The sequence below is a fragment of the Thalassophryne amazonica genome, chromosome 11 (genome assembly GCF_902500255.1).
Source record: "Thalassophryne amazonica chromosome 11, fThaAma1.1, whole genome shotgun sequence".
Classification (NCBI taxonomy): domain Eukaryota; kingdom Metazoa; phylum Chordata; class Actinopteri; order Batrachoidiformes; family Batrachoididae; genus Thalassophryne; species Thalassophryne amazonica.
This window is the reverse complement of record NC_047113.1, coordinates 30,217,286-30,245,078: the sequence shown is the minus strand read 5'-3', so window position 1 is coordinate 30,245,078 and position 27,793 is coordinate 30,217,286. Positions and strand designations below refer to the sequence as shown.

The 27,793-nt window shown below is 41.9% G+C and overlaps 6 protein-coding genes and 1 pseudogene across 22 annotated transcripts in view; all 7 read left to right on the top strand.

Moving 5' to 3' along the window:
* LOC117519820 (protocadherin gamma-A11-like) overlaps window positions 1-27,793 on the top strand; it is a 911,360-nt gene that overhangs the window by 703,293 nt on the left and 180,274 nt on the right. The window lies entirely within an intron of this gene.
* Window positions 117-17,501, top strand: LOC117519836 (protocadherin beta-16-like). Of its 2 annotated transcripts, XM_034181112.1 has the most exons (4): window positions 117-296; window positions 9,371-9,374; window positions 10,925-10,927; window positions 15,091-17,501. In XM_034181112.1, the coding sequence occupies exons 1-4, from the start codon at window positions 279-281 to the stop codon at window positions 17,499-17,501; spliced, it is 2,436 nt and encodes an 811-aa protein (XP_034037003.1). In that variant the 5' UTR covers window positions 117-278. The 2 variants fall into 2 exon arrangements, with proteins under 2 accessions (XP_034037003.1, XP_034037004.1); XM_034181113.1 differs by lacking the exons at window positions 117-296; window positions 9,371-9,374; window positions 10,925-10,927 and adding an exon at window positions 11,596-11,679 and having other exon boundaries at window positions 15,123-17,501.
* On the top strand, window positions 293-2,730 carry LOC117519841 (protocadherin beta-16-like). Its single transcript, XM_034181116.1, has one exon. The coding sequence runs from the start codon at window positions 337-339 to the stop codon at window positions 2,728-2,730; it is 2,394 nt and encodes a 797-aa protein (XP_034037007.1). The 5' UTR covers window positions 293-336.
* On the top strand, window positions 4,068-6,560 carry LOC117519840 (protocadherin beta-16-like). Its single transcript, XM_034181115.1, has one exon. The coding sequence runs from the start codon at window positions 4,167-4,169 to the stop codon at window positions 6,558-6,560; it is 2,394 nt and encodes a 797-aa protein (XP_034037006.1). The 5' UTR covers window positions 4,068-4,166.
* On the top strand, window positions 11,668-14,061 carry LOC117519843 (protocadherin beta-16-like). Its single transcript, XM_034181118.1, has one exon. It carries the CDS (start codon window positions 11,668-11,670, stop codon window positions 14,059-14,061), a length of 2,394 nt encoding a protein of 797 aa, XP_034037009.1.
* Window positions 19,693-22,556, top strand: LOC117520460 (protocadherin beta-16-like). The gene has a single exon (XM_034181806.1). It carries the CDS (start codon window positions 20,034-20,036, stop codon window positions 22,554-22,556), a length of 2,523 nt encoding a protein of 840 aa, XP_034037697.1. The 5' UTR covers window positions 19,693-20,033.
* Window positions 23,608-26,965, top strand: LOC117520458 (annotated as a pseudogene).

The following is a 27,793-nucleotide window of genomic DNA, read 5'->3' as shown; positions in this document are numbered from 1 at the left end:
TTATTTCCCCCAGCCAGTTGTATTTGATTTTTATTAAAATTGGGATGCTGTTTTGTAATATGAACTCTGAGGGACGCTGTTGACCAGAGAGTTGAGGGCTGAGAGAACAGTGATAGCATCACCTCCCTCATCATAAAGAGAGAAGGAGGCAGCAAGCGACGACATTTTGAGTATGAACGATCCTTGAAGAAAACATTCGCTGCAAAAGATTGTTTAAACGAGGTGGACGTACGTTTTGAGTGGGATTAATTACACTGGTATGAAAGGATACCACGTTTATGGAATATAACAAGACTGTAAGAAGACGTCAGACGAGAAAATAAACCGGACAGAACAATGGCACGGCAAGTACTGCTGTTTTTCTCTCTCCTTTCTCTCTACTCGGTGCGCGCACAGATCAGCTACTCTATTCCAGAGGAAATGGCCAAAGGATCGTTAGTTGGCAACATCGCGCATGATTTAGGTTTAGATATGAAACGTCTGATTTCAGGAAAAGCTCGGATATATAACAAAGACAATGACGATTACATCGAGCTGAGCAGAGAAAGAGGAGTCCTCCTCGTCAAAGAAAGGATCGACAGAGAGGCGCTGTGCACGGAGATGACGCTGTGTGCGTTACATTTTCAGATCATTTTAGAGAATCCGATGGAGTTTTACACCGTTACCGTCCAGATTACTGACATTAATGATAATCCACCAACATTTGAAAAAGGAGAAATGACATTTCAAATCAGTGAGTCCGCGGTGTCAGGAGCAAAATTTGTTCTTGAACGAGCTCTGGATCTTGACGGCGGAATCAATGGTGTTCAAACCTACGACTTAAAACCAACTGATAATTTTAACTTGAAAATACACAACGACGCAGATGGTAAGAAAAAGGTCGAGATGGTTTTACAGAAACCTCTGGACAGAGAGAAAAACGATCAGCTGCATCTGGTGTTAACGGCTGTAGACGGAGGAGACACGCAGATGTCAGGAACAATGCAGATTATTATTACGGTTTTAGACGTTAATGATAACGCTCCCGTGTTTACGCAGCACACATATAAAGCTACAGTTACTGAGAACTCACCTACAGGAACTATTGTCGCCACAGTTACAGCCTCAGACGCAGATCAGGGATCAAACGGGAAAATAGCATATTCTGTCACAAATACGTTGGAAAATGTGAGAAAAATCTTTGAAATAAATGAAGAAAATGGCGATGTTACTTCAGTTGGACTTGTTGACTTTGAAAAATCCCGTCATTTTGAAATACATGTCCTTGCCAGTGATGACGGAGGTCTGACTGATTCTTGCAAACTGATTGTTGATGTGCAAGATATAAATGACAACAAGCCAGAAATTAACATAATGTCAAAGTCAAATATTATTTCAGAGGATGCCAAAATAAATACTGTCGTTACAATGATAAATGCAGAGGACAGGGACTCAGGAGAAAACGGACATGTAAATTGCTTCATTCATGAAAATATACCTTTTGTTTTAAAAAAGTCAACAAATAATTTCTACAGCCTCATTACAGACAGTGAGTTAGACAGAGAGAAATCCTCTGAGTATAATATCACAGTGACCTGCTCTGATGAGGGAGTGCCCTCCCTCTCCAGCAGCGTCACTCTGACCTTAGAGATCTCAGATGTGAATGATAACGTGCCTGTCTTTGAGAAGAGCTCATATGAGGCCTACATTGTAGAAAACAACACACCAGGCCTCTCTATATTCACAGTGAAAGCCACAGACGCTGACTGGAACCAGAACGCGCGTGTTTCTTACATACTGGAGGACTCCTCTGTTAACGGAGTGTCCGTCTCCTCATATGTGTCAGTTAGTGCTGATAGTGGAGTCATCCACGCAGTGCGCTCTTTGGACTACGAGCAGATCAAGGACTTCCAGTTCCGCATCAAAGCGCAGGATAGAGGCTCCCCTCCACTCAGTAGTAACGTGACTGTGAAAATAGTGATCCAGGACCAGAATGACAACGCCCCTCAGGTTCTGTACCCAGTCCAGACTGGAGGCTCTGTGGTGGCTGAGATGGTTCCTCGTTCAGCAGATGTGGGCTATCTGGTGACTAAAGTGGTGGCTGTTGATGTGGACTCTGGACAGAATGCCTGGCTCTCCTATAAACTGCAGAAAGCCACAGACAGGGCGCTGTTTGAAGTGGGTTTACAGAATGGAGAAATAAGAACTATCCGCCAAGTCACTGATAAAGATGCTGTCAAACAAAGACTGACTGTGTTCGTTAAGGACAACGGGCAGCCCTCTCGTTCAGCTACAGTCATTGTTAATGTGGCGGTGGCGGACAGCTACCCTGAAGTGCTGTCGGAGTTCACTGACTTTACGCATGACAAGGAGTACAATGACAACCTGACATTTTACTTAGTGCTGGCTTTGGCTGTAGTTTCCTTTCTCTTCATCACGTGTTTAGTGGTTATTATAGCAGTGAAAATCTACAGATGGAGACAGTCTCGCATCCTGTATCACTCCAGTCTCCCGGTGATTCCATATTATCCACCACGTTACTCAGACACTTTGGGGACAGGAACTCTGCCACACGTGTACAACTACGAGGTGTGCAGGACGACTGACTCCAGAAAGAGTGACTGTAAGTTCGGCACAGCTGGTAGTCAGAACGTGTTGATAATAGATCCCAGTTCTACAGGAACCATGCAGCAGATAAAGAATGAAAAGACCATCCTGGATGAACCAGACTCTCCTCTAGAGGTGAGGTGAAATATGTTCTGTTTTCCAGACATTTCTTTTCTTTGTCTGAGGTGAAATGTGTTGTTTTGCATGGTTGCATGAAAATTAATATCTGTCTATATTTTTTAAAATTAGTATCATCAACTCAGCAAGAACCCGTTGTTCTTTTCAGAACTTGCTTTTGGACAGCTCCTTTCACTCCAACAAACCTTTTATTCACTTTCAATTTTTAATCAGTATGACACAACATCTTTAATATAGCTAAATTCAAATAGGTAAATGATTATGCTTATGATTATTATTGTCATTGTCGCAGTTGTTGTTGTTTGCCTCATGTTTGAAAAGATGGGCTTCAGACCTTGCGCTTGTCATTTTCTTTTTCAGCAGGATCAATAACTGTGTGCTGAAATTGTGAGGGAGTCAGTTTTCATCCAATTTATTTTAACTGAGATGTCTTTCAGCAATATGTAGAAGCCATGATCAATTCGTTGAACTTGTTTTGTGGCAAATAGATCAGAGTGGTTGTGTTTTGCTTGCTGCTTTGATTTTTCATTATGTGAATGCGTCAACTTGAAAATAACATGTCTGAAAAGTAGAATCCTGGTATTCATGTGGAGTCTCAGTGGCAAGGTCTTGGAAGAAATAGGGGTAGGGCCAAGGGGAAGGGGTACAAAAGAGAACTGAGATTTTGCCGAAAAGTTAACTTTGTGCGCTGATATATTTCTCAATGATAATTAGGCTGATGTGCTAGATTTTTTTAAACATTTGAAAATGCTGTGCTTGTACATTCTCTCAATTTGTAAATTTCAGAACAATGGACAGTGACAGAGGTTGAGCAGGAGTTCTTTATGAGCTCCCCACATCATTTAACATTATGCCATTTCTGTGGTCTTATCTATACTGTGTTTCCACAGCACAATCACGTGCAATTTTTAAAATTGATCTAATCAGAAAATCTTGCTTTCTACCACTTTAAGCACTCAAAAACAATACATAGAAAACGTGAAACACTCATTGACGTCAAATGTGTTTCAGATGACTTTAGACTATAAGGGAGTAATAATTTTACTGTAAATATCCGCATGTCATTCCAAAGTTATGCATTAAATCATTTGGGAAGCCGTGCACAATCCAACCCAGTCTCACGGCACGTCGTGGGTACTGGTTAGAATGCTGTAGTTTTCTAATATGAACTGTGAGGGACGCTGTTGACCATACTTTTGAGGGCAAAGAGAATTACAGCATCACCTCCCTCATAATATAAAGAGAGGACGAGGCAGCAAGCGGCGACATTTTGGATATGAACTACCCTTGAGGAAAAATAATTTCCCTGCAAAATATGTTTTTTATGTGGGGAAAATAGATTTTTGTGTAATTATTTGCTTTGGAATGAAAAGATACAAACTTCATGGAATATAACCAGACTGCATTGAAACGATCGTTGAGAAAATAAACCGGACAGAACAATGACACGGCAAGTACTGCTGTTTTCCTCTCTCTTTTCTCTCTGCTCGGTGCGCGCACAGATCAGCTACTCTATTCCAGAGGAAATGGCCAAAGGATCGTTACTTGGCAACGTCGTGCATGATTTAGGTTTAGATCGGAAACGTTTGATATCAGGCAAAGCTCGGATTTATAACAAAGACAATGACGATTACATCGAGCTGAGCAGAGAAAGAGGAGTCCTCCTCGTCAAAGAAAGGATCGACAGAGAGGCGCTGTGCACGGAGATGACGCTGTGTGCGTTACATTTTCAAATTATTTTAGAGAATCCGATGGAGTTTTACACCTTTACCGTCCAGATTACTGACATTAATGATAATCCACCAACATTTAAAAAACATGAAATGCATTTCAAAATCAGTGAGTCAGCGGTCTCGGGAGCAAAATTTGTCCTGGAACGAGCTGTGGATCGTGACGTCGGAAAGAATGGTGTTCAAAGATATGAGTTAAAACCAACCGATCATTTTGCTCTAAAACTGCACAATAACGCAGATGGAACTAAAAAGGTCGAGATGGTTTTACAGAAACCTCTAGACAGAGAGAAAAACGATCAGCTGCATCTGGTGTTAACGGCTGTAGACGGAGGAGAACCGCAGATGTCAGGAACAATACAGATTATTATTACGGTTTTAGACACTAATGATAACGCTCCCGTTTTTACGCAGCACACATATAAAGCTACAGTTACTGAGAACTCACCTACAGGAACTATTGTCACCACAGTTACAGCCTCAGACGCAGATCAGGGATCAAATGGGAAAATTACATATTCAATCACGGATACGTTAGAAAATGTCATAAAAGTATTTGAAATAAATGAAAACAGCGGATACGTTACTTTAATTGGACCCGTTGATTTTGAAAAGTCCCATCATTTCGAAATAAATATACTTGCCAGTGACGACGGAGGTCTGACTGATTCTTGTAAATTGATGGTTGATGTCCAAGACATAAATGACAACAAACCGAAAATTAATATTATGTCAAAATCAAACGTGATACCAGAGGATGCCAAAATGAATACCGTAGTTACAATGATAAACGTTGAGGACAGAGACTCGGGAGAAAACGGACATGTAAACTGCTTTATTAATGAAAATATACCTTTTGTTTTAAAAACATCAACAAATAATTTCTACAGTCTCGTTACAGACAGTGAGTTAGACAGAGAGAGATCCTCTGAGTATAACATCACAGTGACCTGCTCTGATGAGGGAGTGCCCTCTCTCTCCAGCAGCGTCACTCTGACGTTACAGATCTCAGATGTGAATGATAACGCGCCTGTCTTTGAAAAGAGCTCATATGAGGCCTACATTGTAGAAAACAACACACCAGACCTCTCTATATTCACAGTGAAAGCCACAGATGCTGACTGGAACCAGAACGCGCGTGTTTCTTACATACTGGAGGACTCCTCTGTTAACGGAGTGTCCGTCTCCTCATATATGTCAGTTCGTGCTGATAGTGGAGTCATCCACGCAGTGCGCTCTTTGGACTATGAGCAGATGAAGGACTTCCAGTTCCGCGTAAAAGCGCAGGATGGAGGCTCCCCTCCACTCAGTAGTAACGTGACTGTGAAAATAGTGATCCAGGACCAGAACGACAACGCCCCTCAGGTTCTGTACCCGATCCAGACTGGAGGCTCTGTGGTGGCTGAGATGGTTCCTCGTTCAGCAGATGTGGGCTATCTGGTGACTAAAGTGGTGGCTGTTGATGTGGACTCTGGACAGAATGCCTGGCTCTCCTATAAACTGCAGAAAGCCACAGACAGGGCGCTGTTTGAAGTGGGTTTACAGAATGGAGAAATAAGAACTATCCGCCAAGTCACTGATAAAGATGCTGTCAAACAAAGACTGACTGTGTTCGTGGAGGACAACGGGCAGCCCTCTCGTTCAGCTACAGTCATTGTTAACGTGGTGGTGGCGGACAGCTACCCTGAAGTGCTGTCGGAGTTCACTGACTTTACGCACGACAAGGAGTACAATGACAACCTGACTTTTTACTTAGTTCTGGCTTTGGCTGTAGTTTCCTTTCTCTTCATCACGTGTTTAGTGGTTATTATATCAGTGAAAATCTACAGATGGAGACAGTCTCGCATCCTGTATCACTCCAGTCTCCCGGTGATTCCATATTGTCCACCACGTTACTCAGACACTTTGGGGACAGGGACTCTGCCACATGTGTACAACTACGAGGTGTGCAGGACGAATGACTCCAGAAAGAGTGACTGTAAGTTTGGCACAGCTGGTAGTCAGAACATGCTGATAATGGAGCCCAGTTCTACAGGAACCATGCAGCGGATACAGAGTGAGAAGAACATCCTGGATGAACCAGAGTCTCCTCGAGAGGTGAGGTGAATCAATTTCTGTTTTCTTTGTTGGAGGTGGCATTTTGGTTGCACGTGATCGCTTAAAACATTCAATTAAATCATAAAAAGTATTTCACATCCTCAGTTCAACAATATCATATCATTATATCAACCCAATCTCATGGCATGTTGTGATTCAGCAGCACAAACAGCTCCAGTTACACCAAATACAAACTTTTTATTCACCTTCAGTTTGGAATCAGTATCTCACAACTTCTTTAAGATATCTCAGTAGAACTAGGTTTCTTTGTTGTTGTTATTATTATTATTATTATTATTATTATTATTATTATTATTATTATTATTATTATTGTTGTTGTTATTATTACTATTCTTATTCTTATTCTTCTTATTATTATTTTGTAGGTTTTTCAGGACAGGCTCACTGGCTCCATCTCTGACAGGCTGAATAAGTTTGTTTTGTGAATGTTAACGATTCCACGCATTCCACAATTGCCACAGTCATAGTTCTGCTTGACCTGGTCAGTTGTCTCCAGATCTGACTAATTGTGCTGAGCACTACTGAGATGTGAGTGTGAATGTGACTGTGAGTGTAATACCCATGTCTGTAAAGATGGGGATGGGTGTTTATTCAATTGCCCTGCTGGAGTACAGCATAGCAACAACAATGGATGCTTTAAAGAAGCACTTTATCTGCACTATTCTTTCAGGAGTTTTCAGTTGTGCTCTCCATGGTGCTGAAACAGTTGTGACACAAACCCAGTCTGACGTTTTTTGGGGTTTTTTTGGGTTTTTTTACATGGTCCCGTCACGAAATGAATCACATTTTCTTGATGTGTCTCTTCCCCTAACTATAACTCCCACCCCACCCCCACCCCGCATCAGAAAATGAAATCGTGTTTCCATCACGAAGATGTGGTACTTGTTAACTCAGTCTCACACCAGTTCGTGGCGGCATTACGAAAAGTCAGTTCATCTATACCAGGGGTGGCCAAGTTTGGTCCTCGAGAGCCACCTTCCTGACACTCTTAGTTGTCTCCCTGCTCCAACACACCTGAATCCAATGAAAGACTCGTTAGCAGACCTTTAATGAGCCTTTCATTGGATTCAGGTGTGTTGGAGCAGGGAGACAACTAAGAGGGTCAGGAAGGTGGCTCTTGAGGACCGAACTTGGCCACCCCTGATCTATAGGTTTATGCCGGAGGTACGAAAATAGAGCGCTCTTCATAACAGGGGTGCAAATTCATTTCATGACGGGGCATGAAATGTGGGGTGACCGGGGGTTCTGGGGTTTATGGTTAATGTTTGGGGGGGTCGACACTTACACTATGGTTATGGTTAGAGTTAGGAGAAGGGAACTATTGTAAATAGCAAAATTTTAAAAATGCGTGGGGCATGAAAAAAGTAAGAATGGGCTGGATGGTTGTCTGCTTGTGCTTTAAGCAGTTGTCTGTGAAAAGCATAGGCTTGAAGCCAGTAAAGTTATTCTGGATAATGAATTACTTAGCTTCCTTTTTGCAAAAAATAAAATGTTAAGCCAAAATGACATTCTCGTATTGCCTACAAATGCTTGATTCAAAGTGAATATAATTATCGAAGAAAATGGTTTTTGAACTTCGCCGGACTGCATTGCAGAAGATCTCCCAATAAGGAATATAGAAAGTTGTCAACAGCACAGAGCTGTCGTAAAGTAATGTTTGATTATCAGGAGAATTTTACCAGATAAATTTCCACCAGTAACACTTATCATCATTTATGTTTTGGAGGGTGGAGCAGCTGTCCACAGATCTGTGAAGCACACAGTGCACTTACAGGTGAAAGTAAGCAAAGATTTTTGTGCTATCACAGTGGTGATTCATCACATAGTGGTTGTACTGGAGCCTACTGACCTGGTGGCCTCACTGCATGTTTCCCAATGTTCAGAGTCACTGGCTTGGACAACATGGTTTTGGAGCCTACAGAGGTGGCAGTGGGGACTTGGGTCCCAGAGTGTGGGCTGTGGTGGGGGCTTGTGCTCCAAATGTGGAGAAGATTACAACACTAAATGTTCCTGGTGGATTATTTCTTTCATGGGTAATCGGAATTGGTGTGTGGTTGTGTGAAAGATCTGATACCATAACAAAAAACATATGCTGCTAAGCCAAGACTGCACTGTAACCCTCAGACTGAAAAAAGAAATGTGTTGCTATTTTGCTTGGTTGTATTTGCTTCCACCTTTTCACCAAAATTTTACAGTGAAACATCATCTGTGTGTAATAAAGTAAATCTGAGGAGTCACCAAGGCATTTACTCAATACACAGTAGATGTGGCATAGTTAAAGAATCTGCTTAATGCAATAATGTTGGCAAAATGTGCAGTCCCTGAATATCACAAAGAGAACTGGTGACAAGGTGGAGGCCAACCCCCACCAGAAACAAGTTTGATCTACTGCTGAGAATCCAAACACAGCACTCACTTTCTGAGTACAGAGACTGGGTGGCCCTGAGAAGGGACCCCCACACGCCATACTCCTGCAGCACCTCCCACAGTATCTCCCAGGGTATCCAATCATATGCCTTCTCCAAGTCCACAAAACACATGTAGACTGGATGGTCATACTCCCAGGCCCCCTCCAAGATCCTTGTCAGAGCAAAGAGCTTTTCATTTGTTCCACAGCCAGGACAAAACCCACATTCTTCCTCATCAATCCAAGGTTCGACTATTGGCTGGCCCTTCCTTTCCAGCACCCTGGAGTAGACTTTACTAAGGAGGCTGAATAGTGTGATGCCCCTGTAACTGACACACACTCTCTGGTTGTGATATTCATGGACAGGATATCAAGGCATAGTTGAGGGGAGGAGGGTCTTGAATTTGGTGGGCTCATCACTGCTTTCTGCAGATGATATGGTCCTCTTGGCTTCATCAGCATGTGACCTCCAGTACTCAGAGGGTCAGTTCACAGCTGAGTGTGAAGCATCTGGGATGAGGATCAGCACCTCTAAATCTGAGGCCATGGTTATCAGCAGGAAACCGATGGATTGCCTACTCCGAGTAGGAAATGACCTCTTGCCCCAAGTGAAGGAGTTCAAGTACCTTGGGGTTGTGTTCAAGAGTGAGGGGAGAATGGAGTGTAAGATTGGCAAAGAATTGGTGCAGCAGGAACGGTGTTGCATTCGCTCTACTGTACTGTTATGACAAAAAGGGAGCTGAGTAAAAAGGTGAAGCTCTCAGTCTACTGGTCAATCTTCATTCCTTCTCTCACCTATAGTCATGAGGGTGTTGGGTCATGACAGAAAGAACTACATCGCAGGTACAAGCGGACGAAATGGGCTTCCTCAGGAGGGTGGCTGGTGTCTCCCTTAGAGATAAGGTGAGAAGCTCGGTCATCCTTAAGGAGCTCAGAGTTGAGCCACCTTCACATTGAAAGGAGTGAGCTGAGGTGGTTCTGGCATCTGGTAGGATGCCCCCTGGGCGCCTCCTTAGGGAGGTGTTTCAGGCACATCCAGCTGGGAGGAGAGCCCGGGGAAGACCCAGGTCTAAGTGGAGAGATTATAACTCCACACTGGCCTGGGAAAGCCTCAGTATCCCCCTTTCAGAGGTGGTTAATGTGGCCCAAGAAAGGGAAGTTTGGGGTCCCCTGCTCGAGCTTTTGGCCCCAACATTTGGTTTCAGATAAGTGGTTGATGATGAGTGATTGAAATGTGCAGTCCACATCTGTGGCCAAAAGAGGTGCTTGCTTGTCCAGAACAATTATAAACCATCTAATCAGGGTACAGGATGAAGATTAATATTTAAATAGGCTTCCCTTTTCAGTTCCTTTATACAAAATAGTACTTCTTCTTATGCATATAACACTGGGTAATTGTGTCACAACCCAGTTTGGGGTTTCCATTGGTGTCATACAAGGTTCTTTTTTCTCTATACTTTTCCATCTTTTTAATGATATTTTGAAGGAATTAAAAGTCTATAATACTGGATGCATTATTGGTAATGTTATAGTGAGCTACAGTACTGTATGTGTGCAGATGATTATGGGGTACTGAGTCCATGCAGTGCTGATCTTCAGTTTGGTACTTTATGGTCTGTGTAGTGTGTTATGGAGCATGATACCAAATACATGATGGATAACTTTGTACTTTATAATGGGAATATGAAAAATTCCACACATCTCTCTCGACTTATGGTAACTGAAGTGCCCATGAGCAAGGCCCTAAATGCCTGATGGCTTCATTGAAGCTGGCCAGAGGTGACACTGGTTGTGCTGAGAAGCTGGAAGTAGTGAATGTGAAACAGCGTGAGCGTGAGTTTGACTTGCCAGAAAAGTAGAGCAGTGGTCTTAGTGAAGATAATTTACTTTGTTTGGTGATGTTTCTCAGCAATCCTAATGCATACAGAATCACTTGTTATGGTAGAAAGTTGTAGCTTTGGCTATAAATCAGTGTACTCATTTCATGACACTGGACAGCGACATGACTTCTGCAGGAGCTGTTTTCTTTTCTTTCTTTCTTTTTTCTTTCTTAAAAGGTGCCCATCCTCTCAAAAAAGTATTTGTCACACTGCTTGTCATATGTAACACTTTCCATTCCACTTTATCCTTCTGCTGACCTGTGATGAACTTGGAATGGTAAAACAAAAGCATAGACTACAAATGTTTCTCTCTTATATAACTTTGTATGAGATGATTTGACAGTATCATCGGTTGAAAATTGGAAAGTAATTAATATTCAGACACTGTGGAATCCGTTTATAATTCTGAAATAATACAAAGAATATTTAATTACACACATAAGTGTTTGCAGATTAGCACGAATTTAACGGTCAGGTTCATCAGAAATAAATTGTCAGCATGCTGTAGTTTTCAAATATAAACTCTAAGGGACGCTGTTGACCAGAGTGTTGATGACTGAGAGAAGAGGTACAGCATCACCTCCCTCATAATATAATGAGAGAACGAAGCAGCAAGCGACGACATTTTGGATCTGAAAGATCCTTGAGGAAAAAAATCGAGGCTGCAAAAGATCCCGCCCCCCAATCCAAGAAATATACATTTTTGATGTTGTTATTTGCGTTGGCGTTAAAGGACATCCGCTTTATGGAATACAACCAAACGTGGAGGTACGTGAACGCGCGCTGAGACGACAAACCGGACAGAACAATGGCACGGCAAGTACTGCTGTTTTTCTCTCTCCTTTCTCTCTGCTCGGTGCGCGCACAGATCAGCTACTCTATTCCAGAGGAAATGGCCAAAGGATCATTAGTTGGCAACATCGCGCATGACTTAGGTTTAGATTTGAAACGTTTAATATCAGGTAAAGCTCGGATCTACACAAAGAACAATGAGGATCACATCGAGCTGAGCAGAGAAAGAGGAGTCCTCCTCGTCAAAGAAAGGATCGACAGAGAGGCGCTGTGCACGGAGATGACGCTGTGTGCGTTACATTTTCAGATCATTTTAGAGAATCCCATGGAGTTTTATATGGTTACTGTACAGATTACTGATATTAATGATAATCCGCCAATATTTGAAAAGGGAAAAACAGAATTTAAAATCAGTGAGTCGGCGATCACAGGAGCAAAATTTGCCATCGACACGGCTGTAGATCTTGATGTCGGAATTAATGGCGTTCAAGGATACGAATTAAAACCAAATGATAATTTCCTTTTGAAACGGCATGATAGTATGAGTGGAGATAAAAACGTTGAAATGGTTTTACAGAAACCTCTAGACAGAGAGAAAAACGAGCAGCTGCATCTGGTGTTAACGGCTGTAGACGGAGGAGACCCGCAGATGTCAGGAACAATGCAAATTATTATTACGGTTTTAGACGTTAATGATAACGCTCCCGTTTTTACGCAGCACACATATAAAGCTACAGTTACTGAGAACTCACCTACAGGAACTATTGTCGCCACAGTTACAGCCTCAGACGCAGATCAGGGATCAAACAGCAAAATTATGTATTCAATCAAGAATACGTTGGACAACGTAAAGGAAATGTTTGATCTAAATGAAGAAACAGGTGAAATTTCGTTAGTTGGAAATATTGATTTTGAAAAGTCACAAAATTTTGAAATAAAACTACTCGCTAGTGATCATGGAGGACTCACTGATTCTTCTAAATTAATTGTATTTGTGCAAGATGTAAATGACAACAATCCACAAATTAACATAATGTCAAAATCAAACGTAATTTCAGAGGATGCCGAAATTAATACTGTAGTTACAATGATAAACACTGAGGACAGAGACTCGGGAGAAAACGGACATGTAAACTGCTTTATTAATGAAAATACACCTTTTGTTTTAAAAACATCAACAAATAATTTCTACAGTCTCGTTACAGACAGTGAGTTAGACAGAGAGAGATCCTCTGAGTATAATATCACAGTGACCTGCTCTGATGAGGGAGTGCCCTCCCTCTCCAGCAGCGTCACTCTGACCTTACAGATCTCAGATGTGAATGATAACGCGCCTGTCTTTGAGAAGAGCTCATATGAGGCCTACATTGTAGAAAACAACACACCAGGCCTCTCTATATTCACAGTGAAAGCCACAGATGCTGACTGGAACCAGAACGCGCGTGTTTCTTACATACTGGAGGACTCCTCTGTTAACGGAGTGTCCGTCTCCTCATATGTGTCAGTTAGTGCTGATAGTGGAGTCATCCACGCAGTGCGCTCTTTGGACTACGAGCAGATCAAGGACTTCCAGTTCCGTGTCAAAGCGCAGGATGGAGGTTCCCCTCCACTCAGTAGTAACGTGACTGTGAAAATAGTGATCCAGGACCAGAACGACAACGCCCCTCAGGTTCTGTACCCGGTCCAGACTGGAGAATCTGTGGTGGCTGAGATGGTTCCTCGTTCAGCAGATGTGGGCTATCTGGTGACTAAAGTGGTGGCTGTTGATGTGGACTCTGGACAGAATGCCTGGCTCTCCTATAAACTGCAGAAAGCCACAGACAGGGCGCTGTTTGAAGTGGGTTTACAGAATGGAGAAATAAGAACTGTCCGCCAAGTCACTGATAAAGATGCTGTCAAACAAAGACTGACTGTGTTCGTGGAGGACAACGGGCAGCCCTCTCGTTCAGCTACAGTCATTGTTAACGTGGCGGTGGCGGACAGCTACCCTGAAGTGCTGTCGGAGTTCACTGACTTTACGCACGACAAGGAGTACAATGACAACCTGACTTTTTACTTAGTGCTGGCTTTGGCTGTAGTTTCCTTTCTCTTCATCACGTGTTTAGTGGTTATTATATCAGTGAAAATCTACAGATGGAGACAGTCTCGCATCCTGTATCACTCCAGTCTCCCGGTGATTCCATATTATCCACCACGTTACTCAGACACTTTGGGGACAGGGACTCTGCCACACGTGTACAACTACGAGGTGTGCAGGACGAATGACTGCAGAAAGAGTGACTGTAAGTTCGGCACAGCTGGTAGTCAGAACGTGCTGATAATGGACCCCAGTTCTACAGGAACCATACAGCGGATACAGAGTGAAAAGAACATCCTGGATGAACCAGACTCTCCTCTAGAGGTGAGGTGAAATACTCAGTTTTGTCTTTTCAAGATTTTTTTTTTTAATTTCTCTGAGTTAAATTTGTATTGTTACTCGTGGTTTCTTTAAATATGCGAAACGAAAACGTCAGATCAACAAACATGTACCATTTTAAGCAGTCAGTATTCAGAAAGCTCTCTCCACAACCACACATATTTACTTACTTCAGCTTCATTTTTTTTTTTTCATTAAAACGTAGAACACTCGTCTTCTTGCTGAGAACCTTCGGAAGTGAAACATGTAAGTTTTTCATAATTCTGTGTTTTTATTAGCAATAACTTGCATAATGCAACACAGCTTGACATCGTTTCGAAACTTCAGAGGGAGGAAAAATACTTTGCAGATTTCAGAACCATGGACAGAGACAGTAGGTGAACTGCATTTTCTGTTCATGTCATCGTCTTTCTCTTCTTCTTGTTCTCAATGCTTCATTTATTTTTCAGCCTTCCTATATAATATAATTATGACCAGGCTGGAAATGTTTCTTTATCCTTGGGTCATAGCCTTTGAAAATGCTTCGATTGTTGATTGTACTTATTAAAAAAAAAGAAAAGAAAAGAAAAAGAAAACATAATTTGACAGTAAGAAGTACATATCATGATGGTATTCTGTTTTTAGCTTTTTGGGAAGCCTTTGACTTGCTGAAACAGTAGGGTGAACATTAATTTACTGCAGCACTGTTCAAAAAGTTCTCGCTGGTTAACAAACAGTTATTATTTAAATTATCTTTGGTTTGTAGCTGTAGTTTTCAGATATGAACTCTGAGGGCCGCTGTAGACCAGAGTGTTGAGGGCTGAACAAAGTATTGCAGCATCACCTCCTCCCCCACAATATAAAGGCTGAAGCATGCATTTCGGACGACATTTTAGATATGAAGTGTCTTTGAGGAAAAACTGTCCATCTGGGGAATATTTTATAAACGTTTGAAATATATTTTTTGATGTGATTATGTGCGCTGGAATAAAAGAATACCCGTTTTATGGAATATAACAAGACTGTACGTGGACGCCAGACGAGAAAATAAACCGGACAGAACAATGGCACGGCAAGTACTGCTGTTTTTCTCTCTCCTTTCTCTCTGCTCGGTGCGCGCTCAGATCAGCTACTCTATTCCAGAGGAAATGGCCAAAGGATCGTTAGTTGGCAACATCGCGCATGATTTAGGTTTAGATCTGAAACGTTTAACATCAGGCAAAGCTCGGATCTACACGAAGAACAGCCAGGAACACATCGAGCTGAGCAGAGAAAGAGGAGTCCTCCTCGTCAAAGAAAGGATCGACAGAGAGGCGCTGTGCACGGAGATGACGCTGTGTGCGTTACATTTTCAGATCATTTTAGAGAATCCGATGGAGTTTTACACCGTTACAGTCCAGATTACAGACATTAATGATAATCCACCAACATTTGAAAAAGGAGAAATGAAATTTCAAATTAGTGAGTCCGCGGTCTCAGGAGCAAAATTTGTCCTGGAACGAGCTGTGGATCGTGACGTCGGAAAGAATGGTGTTCAAAGATATGAGTTAAAACCAACCGATCATTTTTCTATGAAACTGCACAGCGACGCTGACGGAAATCAAAAGGTCGAAATGATTCTACAGAAACCTCTAGACAGAGAGAAAAACGATCAGCTGCATCTGGTGTTAACGGCTGTAGACGGAGGAGACCCGCAGATGTCAGGAACAATGCAGATTATTATTACGGTTTTAGACGTTAATGATAACGCTCCCGTTTTTACGCAGCGCACATATAAAGCTACAATTACTGAGAACTCACCTACAGGAACTATTGTCGCCACAGTTACAGCCTCAGACGCGGATCAGGGATCAAATGGAAAAATTACGTATTTAATCACGGATACTCTAAATGTGAGAAAAATATTTGACATAAATGAAGAAAACGGTGAGATTTCCTTAATTGGACCCGTTGACTTTGAAAAGTCACGTTTTTTTCAAATAAACATACTTGCCACTGATGACGGAGGTCTGACTGATTCTTGCAAATTGGTTGTTGATGTGCAAGATATAAATGACAACAAGCCAGAAATGAACATAATGTCAAAGTCAAATATTATTTCAGAGGATGCCAAAATTAATACCGTAGTAACAATGATAAACATCGAGGACCAAGACTCGGGAGAAAACGGACATGTAAATTGCTTTACTAATGAAAATACACCTTTTGTTTTAAAAACATCAACAAATAATTTCTACAGTCTCGTTACAGACAGTGAGTTAGACAGAGAGAGATCCTCTGAGTATAATATCACAGTGACCTGCTCTGATGAGGGAGTGCCCTCCCTCTCCAGCAGTGTCACTCTGACCTTACAGATCTCAGATGTGAATGATAACGCGCCTGTCTTTGACAAGAGCTCATATGAGGCCTACATTGTAGAAAACAACACACCAGGCCTCTCTATATTCACAGTGAAAGCCACAGACGCTGACTGGAACCAAAACGCGCGTGTTTCTTACATACTGGAGGACTCCTCTGTTAATGGAGTGTCCGTCTCCTCATATGTGTCAGTTAGTGCTGATAGTGGAGTCATCCACGCAGTGCGCTCTTTGGACTACGAGCAGATCAAGGACTTCAAGTTCCGCGTCAAAGCGCAGGATGGAGGCTCCCCTCCACTCAGTAGTAACGTGACTGTGAAAATAGTGATCCAGGACCAGAACGACAACGCTCCTCAGGTTCTGTACCCGGTCCAGACTGGAGGCTCTGTGGTGGCTGAGATGGTTCCTCGTTCAGCAGATGTGGGCTATCTGGTGACTAAAGTGGTGGCTGTTGATGTGGACTCTGGACAGAATGCCTGGCTCTCCTATAAACTGCAGAAAGCCACAGACAGGGCGCTGTTTGAAGTGGGTTTACAGAATGGAGAAATAAGAACTATCCGCCAAGTCACTGATAAAGATGCTGTCAAACAAAGACTGACTGTGTTCGTGGAGGACAACGGGCAGCCCTCTCGTTCAGCTACAGTCATTGTTAATGTGGCGGTGGCGGACAGCTACCCTGAAGTGCTGTCGGAGTTCACTGACTTTACGCATGACAAGGAGTACAATGACAACCTGACTTTTTACTTAGTGCTGGCTTTGGCTGTAGTTTCCTTTCTCTTCATCACGTGTTTAGTGGTTATTATATCAGTGAAAATCTACAGATGGAGACAGTCTCGCATCCTGTATCACTCCAGTCTCCCGGTGATTCCATATTGTCCACCACGTTACTCAGACACTTTGGGGACAGGGACTCTGCCACATGTGTACAACTACAAGGTGTGCAGGACGAGTGACTCCAGAAAGAGTGACTGTAAGTTTGGCACAGCTGGTAGTCAGAACGTGCTGATAATGGACCCCAGTTCTACAGGAACCATGCAGGGGATACAGAATGAAAAGAACATCCTGGATGAACCAGACTCTCCTCTAGAGGTTAGTTGAAAAATGTTCTGTTGTCCAGACACTTCATTTCTTTGTCTGAGGTGAAATTTGTTGTTTTGCATGGTTGCTTTAAAATGAATATCTATCTATGTTTTTTTTTTGTTTTTGTTTTTTTCATTAGTATCATCAGCTCAGCAAGAACCCGTTGTTCTTTTCAGAACTTGTTTTTGGACAGCTCCTTTCACTCCCCCAACAAACCTTTTATTCACCTTCAATTTTTAATCAATATGTCACAACATCTTTCGTATAACTAAATTCAAATAGGTAAATGATTATGCTTATGATTATTATTTTCTTCGTCGCTGTTGTCATTGTTGTTGGCCTCAGGTTTGAAAAGATGGTTGGGCTTCAAGCCTTGCGCTTGTCATTTCCTTTGTCAGCAGGATTGATATCTGTGTGCTGAAATTGTGAGGGATTCATCAGTTCTCATCTGATTTATTTCAACAAAGATGCCTTTCAGCAATATGTAGAAGCCATGATCAATTCGTTGAATTTGTTTTGTGGCAAATAGATCAGAGTGGTTGTATTTTTGCTGCATTGATTTTTCATTATGTAAATATGGAAACTTGAAAACAACATGTCTGAAAAGTTGAATCCTGGTGGTGAGTATTTTTGCACAGTTGTAACTTGTCATCTGGTGCTTTCAGAGACTGTATGTTTTCTCGCTTTTGTGGTTTTAGGTGAATTTCTCGGCATGCTTTCGTTCAGCCATCAGTGCCATGGTCAGAGTAACTTGAATCAGTCTTTCTTTTGCACCAGTGGATCTTCGTCCTGCTTCTTGGGAATGAGGTGGCAACACATTTTCAATCTCTCCTTGCTCTTGATGGCTTTTTCCCCCCAAAGCTTTTGGTCTATGTCAGACGTGTTCAGCCAGTGAACAGCAGAGCAAGCAACAGATAGCAGATGTGCTCATATTTGGGACCAATTGAAACTCGACAACATGTGGGTTCCAGAGGAGCAAACGTGTACTGTTCTGCTCAAGACTCTTTGTAAATTCTTATGAATTCTCTTACAGAGCTAAGATAATACTCTTTTACATGAGTGTTATGTGAAATACTGTTGGCTAGTCTATAATTGCATTCCACCTTCACAAACGTAATTATGTTATCTTTTTACTTTTTGCAAGACTTTGTAGTTTTAAGGACAGTTACAATTTTCAGCCTCCTCTCTGTGATGTGAATGACTCACCTTGTTTCAGTAAAAATGAGTAGCTTTTATAGAGCTTATACATTATATTTGTTTATTTGCTGTCCATCTACTCTTTAATCCTTGTGTTACTTCTTTGGTGTAATTCCACTTCATGTTGTCAAAGCTGTTCATAGTTTCATTAAGTTTATTTTTATGCATATATATCAAAAGTGAATGAACGTCTGTTTTGTGCAGTTTTCCCCCTGCTATATAGTGTGCTTATTGTTCACTTCGCTGTGTGTAATTTGAGAAGACAACAGTATTTTTTAATTCACATAGAATGGCGTTTCCCCTTGCAGCTATGACCTGACAAGCTATATTTTTTAAAAAATAATCAAAAAACAGAAAAAAAAAAAAAACCATTTTTTAAAGTGCAATTTCACTCTAAGAAATAAAATGTAGAATTTAATTGATAAAGTTAAGGTAACTTTTTCCACATAACGTTGTCAATTAAGTGCAAAACAATATTGGGATTTAAGTAATAATGTTTCATTTGATTTAAATAATTTCAACTACAATATTGTTTTGCACTTAATTGACAATGTTATGTGGAAAACGTTACCTTAACTTTATCAATTAAATTCAACGTTTTATGCCTAAGAGTGTATGTTTCATTTCTTAAAGAATATTTCAATTTTTTCCACTGGGTTCCTTAAATATGAAGAAAAATGAACATTTGTGCATCTTAAACACTATTGTGACTTTCTTCGTGGTGATTTTTATATTAAGCCTCTTGCTTCATTATTTACTTTAAAGAGTATCCATAACACTATTGAGTGTGCGTGCCTGCTCGTGCGTGTATGCGAGTGAGTGACCGCAGCAATCATTTTGCTGTGAGAGTGTTTGGTCTGTGCTCTTATGCTGAAAGGGAGCTCACAGGAAGTGTGCGTCCAATAAATGGCCAGCCGAGGTTTTTAGGGTTATTTTGTCATCATTGCCTCCCCCGGCTGTACTGTGCAAGTTACTTCGGTATTCCGGCCCTTAAAATGACCGAACCAACATATTTAAATAGCATGCTCTACTTTAAATTACTGAGACTCCTTTATTTCTCCTTTTTATGTGCAATTTCACTGTTCACACTCTTAGGGACGCTGTTGACCGTCTCTTGTTGTTGAGAAGAGACCATCAGCAGTTCCTCCCTCATCATTTCATTTGGTGAAAGAGAGAACAAGGCGCAGTACACGACAGGAAGATCACAATATGTGCAGATTTCGTTTGACATTGTAAACGGATATTAACTTTTACAGACTGGGGGTGTAAAAGGATTATCTCCCCGAAGAAAATTTCAAACGTTAAAGGAATATATCGTGGCCTATTTTTGGGAGAGACCTACCCGACAGAACAATGAGACGGCAGATGCTCCTTTTTTTCTCGATCGTATATTTCAGTTCTGCGTCCGGACAGGCGAGCTACTCGGTTCCAGAAGAAATGCCACGGGGATCCTTTATAGGTGATGTTGTGCAGGATTTAGGTTTAGATGTGAAGAGATTCCAAATGGGGAAAGCTCGTATCTATAGTGGAGACAGCGCGGAGTTGGTGGAATTGAATAAAGAAAGAGGAGTCCTCCTGGTTAAGCAGAGAATAGACAGAGAGGCGATCTGCGCGCAGACGACGCCCTGCGCTTTGCATTTTCAGATTATTCTGGAGAATCCGATGGAATTTTACAGCATAACCCTCGAGGTTACAGACGTGAATGACAACGCCCCCCATTTTAACAGAGGTGAGATGAAATTTAATATCAGCGAGTCAGTTGCGTCGGGAGCCGTGTTTTTACTGCAGCAAGCAAAAGATCTGGACGTGGGTGTGAACGGCCTTCAAACGTATTTGTTAAAACCAAGTGATAATTTTGCATTAAGACTGCAAAATCAAGCGGATGGGAGCAAAATGGTGGAAATGGTTTTGCAGAAACCGTTAGATCGAGAAAAACAAGATCATTTGTCTCTCGTATTAACTGCAGGGGACGGAGGAGCGCCGCAGCTCTCTGGCACTGTGAAGATCAAAGTAAATGTGCTTGATATTAATGATAACGCTCCGGTTTTTACGCAGAAAATCTACAAATCCACCTTAAAAGAAAACTCACTGTCGGGAACGCATGTAGTGACGGTTAGTGCGTTTGACGCAGATGAAGGTTCCAACAGTAAAATATCATATGGAATAATGAATTTACTCGATGTGTCCGACTTATTTGACATAAACAGAGAGAGTGGTAAAGTTACACTGATCGGACAGACGGACTTTGAAAAAAAGCGACAATATCAAATTTATGTACAAGCCAGCGACGGAGGATTAACTGATTCGTGTAAAATTATTGTGGAAATAACAGACACAAACGACAACTCTCCTGTTATAAATGTCATATCAATGTCAAGTGCGATTAAAGAGGATGTGCCAGCGAGGACTGTGGTGTCTATGATAAATGTTCAAGATCCAGACTCAGACAAAAATGGCAAAGTTCACTGTTATATTAATGAGAACATTCCATTTACTATTTCATCAACCTCAAACAATTTCTTCAGTTTAACGACAAATGGCGATTTAGACAGAGAGAGATCCTCTGAGTATAACATCACAGTGACCTGCTCTGATGAGGGAGTGCCCTCCCTCTCCAGCAGCGTCACTCTGACCTTACAGATCTCAGATGTGAATGATAACGCGCCTGTCTTTGAGAAGAGCTCATATGAGGCCTACGTTGTAGAAAACAACACACCAGGCCTCTCTATATTCACAGTGAAAGCCACAGACGCTGACTGGAACCAGAACGCGCACGTTTCTTACATACTGGAGGACTCCTCTGTTAACGGAGTGTCCGTCTCCTCATATGTGTCAGTTAGTGCTGATAGTGGAGTCATCCACGCAGTGCACTCTTTGGACTACGAGCAGATCAAGGACTTCCAGTTCCACGTCAAAGCGCAGGATGGAGGCTCCCCTCCACTCAGTAGTAACGTGACTGTGAAAATAGTGATCCAGGACCAGAACGACAACGCCCCTCAGGTTCTGTACCCGGTCCAGACTGGAGGCTCTGTGGTGGCTGAGATGGTTCCTCGTTCAGCAGATGTGGGCTATCTGGTAACTAAAGTGGTGGCTGTTGATGTGGACTCTGGTCAGAATGCCTGGCTCTCCTATAAACTGCAGAAAGCCACAGACAGGGCGCTGTTTGAAGTGGGTTTACAGAATGGAGAAATAAGAACTATCCGCCAAGTCACTGATAAAGATGCTGTCAAACAAAGACTGACTGTGTTTGTGGAGGACAACGGGCAGCCCTCTCGTTCAGCTACAGTCATTGTTAATGTGGCAGTGGCGGACAGCTACCCTGAAGTGCTGTCAGAGTTCACTGACTTTACGCACGACAAGGAGTACAATGACAACCTGACTTTTTACTTAGTGCTGGCTTTGGCTGTAGTTTCCTTTCTCTTCATCACGTGTTTAGTGGTTATTATATCAGTGAAAATCTACAGATGGAGACAGTCTCACATCCTGTATCACTCCAGTCTCCCGGTGATTCCATATTATCCACCACGTTACTCAGACACTTTGGGGACAAGGACTCTGCCACACATGTACAACTACGAGGTGTGCAGGACGACTGACTCCAGAAAGAGTGACTGTAAGTTCGGCACAGCTGGTAGTCAGAATGTGCTGATAATGGACCCCAGTTCTACAGGAACAATGCAAAGGATACAGAGTGAAAAGAACATCCTCGATGAACCAGATTCTCCTTTAGAGGTTAGTCATTTACGTTTTCTTCTCACCCCTAAACCTATTTCATATGTGGCAGTCACATTTGGAAAACAGCAGTTTTGTTGTCCTTCTGCAGTCAGCACCTTGGACAGTGGTATAGTAGTGTTTTCCCGTCTGTTTTTGGAGTGAAAATTGAATCTTGTGTTAGTTCAAATGTGATTTAGAAGACAGTTTGGTTTCAAATAATATCTTTTTTCGTGCTGATATTTAATATTTGGTAGCACTATGGAGAGCACCACTGCATGTGTTGTCATGAAATTGTCACGAGACCTGTTTAAATTTTTGAAGCTTTATTTATAATTATTTTACTTATCTTCAACAATAACAAACTGGTGAAATGAAGTACAAGCAAAAAATGCTGAAGCAGGGGCTGTAAATTATTTCAAAGATGTCTTCCACATAGGCCACCCTGCAAAATATGAATATAACTGGACAGAAAAAAAAAACACTGCCTCACATGAGCATGTGCTCCACAAAAAGCATACAAAGTAGAACTTGAAGAACAGGTGTGAGCTCAAAGCACCTAGATTAACTGAAAACATGACTATATGACAGTGCGCATACGAGTGTGTGCGCCTGCGGCTGTGTGTGCATTTTGTCAAAAATTGGAAGCACCTATTGCTTGTGTGTGTGTGTGTGTGTGTGAGAGAGAGAGAGAAAGAGAGAGAGAGAGAGAGAGAGAGAGAGAGAGAGAGAGAGAGAGAGAGAGAGAGAGAGAGAGAGAGAACCTGTGGCAGTACTTGTGGACATGCTTTTGTTTTTTGTTTTTTGTTTTTTTGTTTTTATAAATGGACTTTATTGTTGTCAACAAGTGGCTTTAGAAAGAGAACATTGTGCTGCTTCAAATTTAAGAATATCCAATAATTACCCACAAATCTTAATTTTTGTCACAGTACAATTTGCCCTGCACCACCGTGTTAGATTCCCTTCACGTTTTTTTTTTTTTTTTAATGGTTTCACACTTGTGCTGTTACATGACTTGGACTCAGAGGGACGCTGTCAGCTTGTGTGTGGACAACCCACTGCAAATCTCAGCATTACCTCCAGCATTTTGTTATATTTGAAAGAAAGGACACCACACAATGCACAATCTGAGTGGAAGGCAGACTGATCACTCGGGATGTAATTACTTTGACCGATATTTGCTTTAACATTCATCTTGCATTTTATTTTTGCACGTGGATGACGATTGGACGATTGCAGCTTATTTTTGATGTTCTGTGAAAAGGATGGCGATCTCAACAATGAGACGGCAAGTACCGCTGTTTCTGTCTGTGATCTCCCTCAGCTTTGTATTTGGGCAGGTCAGTTACTCCATTCCTGAGGAAATGGCGAAAGGGACTTCAGTTGGAAATATTGTCCAAGATCTGGGTTTAGATTTAAATCGTCTGAAAAGAGGGAGAGCTTATTTGCATTTTGGAAACACCGCTGAGTACGTGGAGTTAAATAAAGAAAAAGGCATCCTCCTCGTTAAGGAGAGAATCGACAGGGAGGCACTGTGCAGACGCACCACTGCCTGTGCTTTACATTTTCAAATCTTATTAGAAAATCCCATCGAATTTTACCGTGTTACTGTTGAAATAACGGATATAAACGACAATGCTCCCGTTTTCAAGATGAATGAAAACTTTTTGAGATCAGCAAGTCGGCTGTCAAAGGTTCGAAATTTGTGTTGCAGAAAGCGTTCGATTCTGACGTCGGGATAAACGGGTTAAAAAGCTACTCCCTTCAACTAACGGATCATTTCATTTTAAAGCTCAACAATAATGCGGACGGAGGAAAAGAGGTCGAAATGCTCTTGGAGAAGCCTCTCGATCGTGAAAAACAAGATCAGATGACGCTCACGTTGACTGCAGTGGATGGAGGGGATCCGCAACTGTCAGGAACGGTGCAAATTCACATCACTGTTTTAGATGTAAATGATAACACTCCAGTGTTCACGCAATCAATGTACAAAACCAGTATCTTTGAAAATTCTCCAAAAGGAACATTGATATCGACTGTAACAGGCACAGATGTAGATCAAGGCACAAATAGCTTGTTGACATACTCCATATCAAATGAAATGGACGATATGTTCGAATTGTTTCAAGTGAATTGAAAAAATGGTGATGTCCGTTTAATTGGCAACATAGATTATGAAACATCAAAATATTACCAGCTAGATATAAAAGCAAGGGATCAAGGAGGTCTCAGTGATTCATGTAAAATGCTAATTGACATTATTGATGTGAATGACAACATTCCAGTCATAGATTTAATGTCCACCACACAGTCTCTTCCAGAGAACTCCACCTTTCACAAGTTGCTGCAGTCATGAATGTGCATGATGCCAACTCGGAGAATAATGGTGTAGTTAAATGCTTTCTGACAGATAGTCCACCTTTTATGATTGAAAATACGTCAAATTGTTACAGACAGTGAGTTAGACAGAGAGAGTTCCTCTGAGTATAATATCACAGTGACCTGCTCTGATTAGGGAGTGCCCTCCCTCTCCAGCAGTGTCACTCTGACCTTACAAATCTCAGATGTGAATGATAACGTGCCTGTCTTTTAGAAGAGCTCATATGAGGCATACATTGTAGAAAACAACACACCAGGCCTCTCTGTATTCACAGTGAAAGCCACAGACGCTGACTGGAACCAGAACGCACGTGTTTCTTACATACTGGAGGACTCCTCTGTTAACGGAGTGTCCATCTCCTCATATGTGTCAGTTAGTGCTGATAGTGGAGTCATCCACGCAGTGCGCTCTTTGGACTATGAGCAGACTTCCAGTTCCGTGTCAAAGCGCAGGATGGAGGCTCCCCTCCACTCAGTAGTAACGTGACTGTGAAAATAGTGATCCAGGACCAGAATGACAATGCCCCTCAGGTTCTGTACCCGGTCCAGACTGGAGGCTCTGTGGTGGCTGAGATGGTTCCTCGTTCAGCAGATGTGGGCTATCCGGTGACTAAAGTGGTGGCTTTTGATGTGGACTCTGGACAGAATGCCTGGCTCTCCTATATCAATCAATCAATTTTTTTATATAGCGCCAAATCACAACAAACAGTTGCCCCAAGGCGCTTTATATTGTAAGGCAAGGCCATACAATAATTATGTAAAACCCCAACGGTCAAAACGACCCCCTGTGAGCAAGCACTTGGCTACAGTGGGAAGGAAAAACTCCCTTTTAACAGGAAGAAACGTCCAGCAGAACCAGGCTCAGGGAGGGGCAGTCTTCTGCTGGGACTGGTTGGGGCTGAGGGAGAGAACCAGGAAAAAGACATGCTGTGGAGGGGAGCAGAGATCGATCACTAATGATTAAATGCAGAGTGGTGCATACAGAGCAAAAAGAGAAAGAAACAGTGCATCATGGGAACCCCCCAGCAGTCTACGTCTATAGCAGCATAACTAAGGGATGGTTCAGGGTCACCTGATCCAGCCCTAACTATAAGCTTTAGCAAAAAGGAAAGTTTTAAGCCTAATCTTAAAAGTAGAGAGGGTGTCTGTCTCCCTGATCTGAATTGGGAGCTGGTTCCACAGGAGAGGAGCCTGAAAGCTGAAGGCTCTGCCTCCCATTCTACTCTTACAAACCCTAGGAACTACAAGTAAGCCTGCAGTCTGAGAGCGAAGCGCTCTATTGGGGTGATATGGTACCACGAGGTCCCTAAGATAAGATGGGACCTGATTATTCAAAACCTTATAAGTAAGAAGAAGAATTTTAAATTCTATTCTAGAATTAACAGGAAGCCAATGAAGAGAGGCCAATATGGGTGAGATATGCTCTCTCCTATATAAACTGCAGAAAGCCACAGACAGGGCGCTGTTTGAAGTGGGTTTACAGAATGGAGAAATAAGAACTATCTGCCAAGTCACTGATAAAGATGCTGCCAAACAAAGACTGACTGTGTTCGTGGAGGACAACGGGCAGCCCTCTCGTTCAGCTACAGTCATTGTTAACATGGTGGTGGCGGAGAGCTACCCTAAAGTGCTGTCGGAGTTCACTGACTTTACGCAGGACAAGGAGTACAGTGACAACCTGACTTTTTACTTAGTGCTGGCTTTGGCTATAGTTTCCTTTCTCTTCATCACATGTTTAGTGGTTATTATATCAGTGAAAATCTACAGATGGATACAGTCTCGCATCCTGTATCACTCCAGTCTCCCAGTGATTCTGTATTATCCACCACGTTACTCAGACACTTTGGGGACAGGGACTCTGCCACACGTGTACAACTATGATTTGTGCAGGACGACTGACTCCAGCAAGAGTGACTGTAAGTTCGGCACAGCTGGTAGTCAGAATGTGCTGATAATGGACCCCAGTTCTACAGGAACCATGCAGCGGATACAGAGTGAAAAGAACATCCTGGATGAACCAGAATCTCCTCTAGAGGTTGTTTTTTTTTTTTTTTTCACCTGACAGTCATGCTACGTTTCTTGTGTGACTGATAAATTTGGAAAACACTCTGCATTGTGTCACATTGTGTCAGTCTGCTGTCAGAACCACGGACAGCAACACCACAGTGTTTCTCCAGTCTGAGCTTTCAGATTGAAGTGTATCATGTATGAGCTGGTTTCTAAATTTAAGGTCACTGATTTCAGATCTTGTTACATGTCATCATGATAATTATTGTTTGCAGTGCCATGGAAATGTTTGGCAAATCACTATACATTTTGTGTTGATTGTGTCAGAGAGTTCCTTGTAATAAAATTGGGGGGAAAAAAGTTCATGGATGTGTGGATATAGTGCAAACATGCTCAGTTAATCCAAGAACAGTACGTCATTAATATTTGCTTGGTGTTATGGCAACTGAGGGGGCTGCAGGACTAGGTCAGTCAAAGAATAGAAGAAAGATAAATTAAAAACTATCATGAAGGGCAAATATAAGATAATGTTCTGGATGAATTGCATTCCCATCAACCCCCAACCTAGTGACACATCACAGACAAAACTTTGCCTGGTATAAAAAGTGTCCAGTTGTAAGAAAGCTACAAATAGTATGTTCATTTTATTCTTTATTTTATATAGACATGGACATGTCACAAAAACCTTTGAGTCAAAAATAATAGCTCTGAGAATCTATGTTATTCACAAAATTGCTCAAACAATGCAAATAATTATTTTGAGGTCTTAAAAGGATATGGTAAATGGGATTTTTTTCACTGATCCAAGACCATTTCAGCGATACTAAGGCTTTGCCTTTGCAGGCATTGACCCGAGTTGTATTTTCATTCGGCAAAATAGTAACAAAATTTTCAAGATGCGTGTTATATTGTTACTTATTTTTTGGCAACTACTACTATTATTATGATTATTATTGTTGTTGCTGTTGCTGTTGAGGATGTTGCTGTTGTTGTGACCATATTGGGCTATTTTTTTT

Excerpts from the sequence above, each read along its gene's own strand:
- LOC117520460 (XM_034181806.1), top strand. The coding sequence starts at position 20,034 with ATGAGACGGCAGATGCTCCTTTTTTTCTCGATCGTATATTTCAGTTCT.
- LOC117519840 (XM_034181115.1), top strand. The coding sequence starts at position 4,167 with ATGACACGGCAAGTACTGCTGTTTTCCTCTCTCTTTTCTCTCTGCTCG.
- LOC117519841 (XM_034181116.1), top strand. The coding sequence starts at position 337 with ATGGCACGGCAAGTACTGCTGTTTTTCTCTCTCCTTTCTCTCTACTCG.
- LOC117519843 (XM_034181118.1), top strand. The coding sequence starts at position 11,668 with ATGGCACGGCAAGTACTGCTGTTTTTCTCTCTCCTTTCTCTCTGCTCG.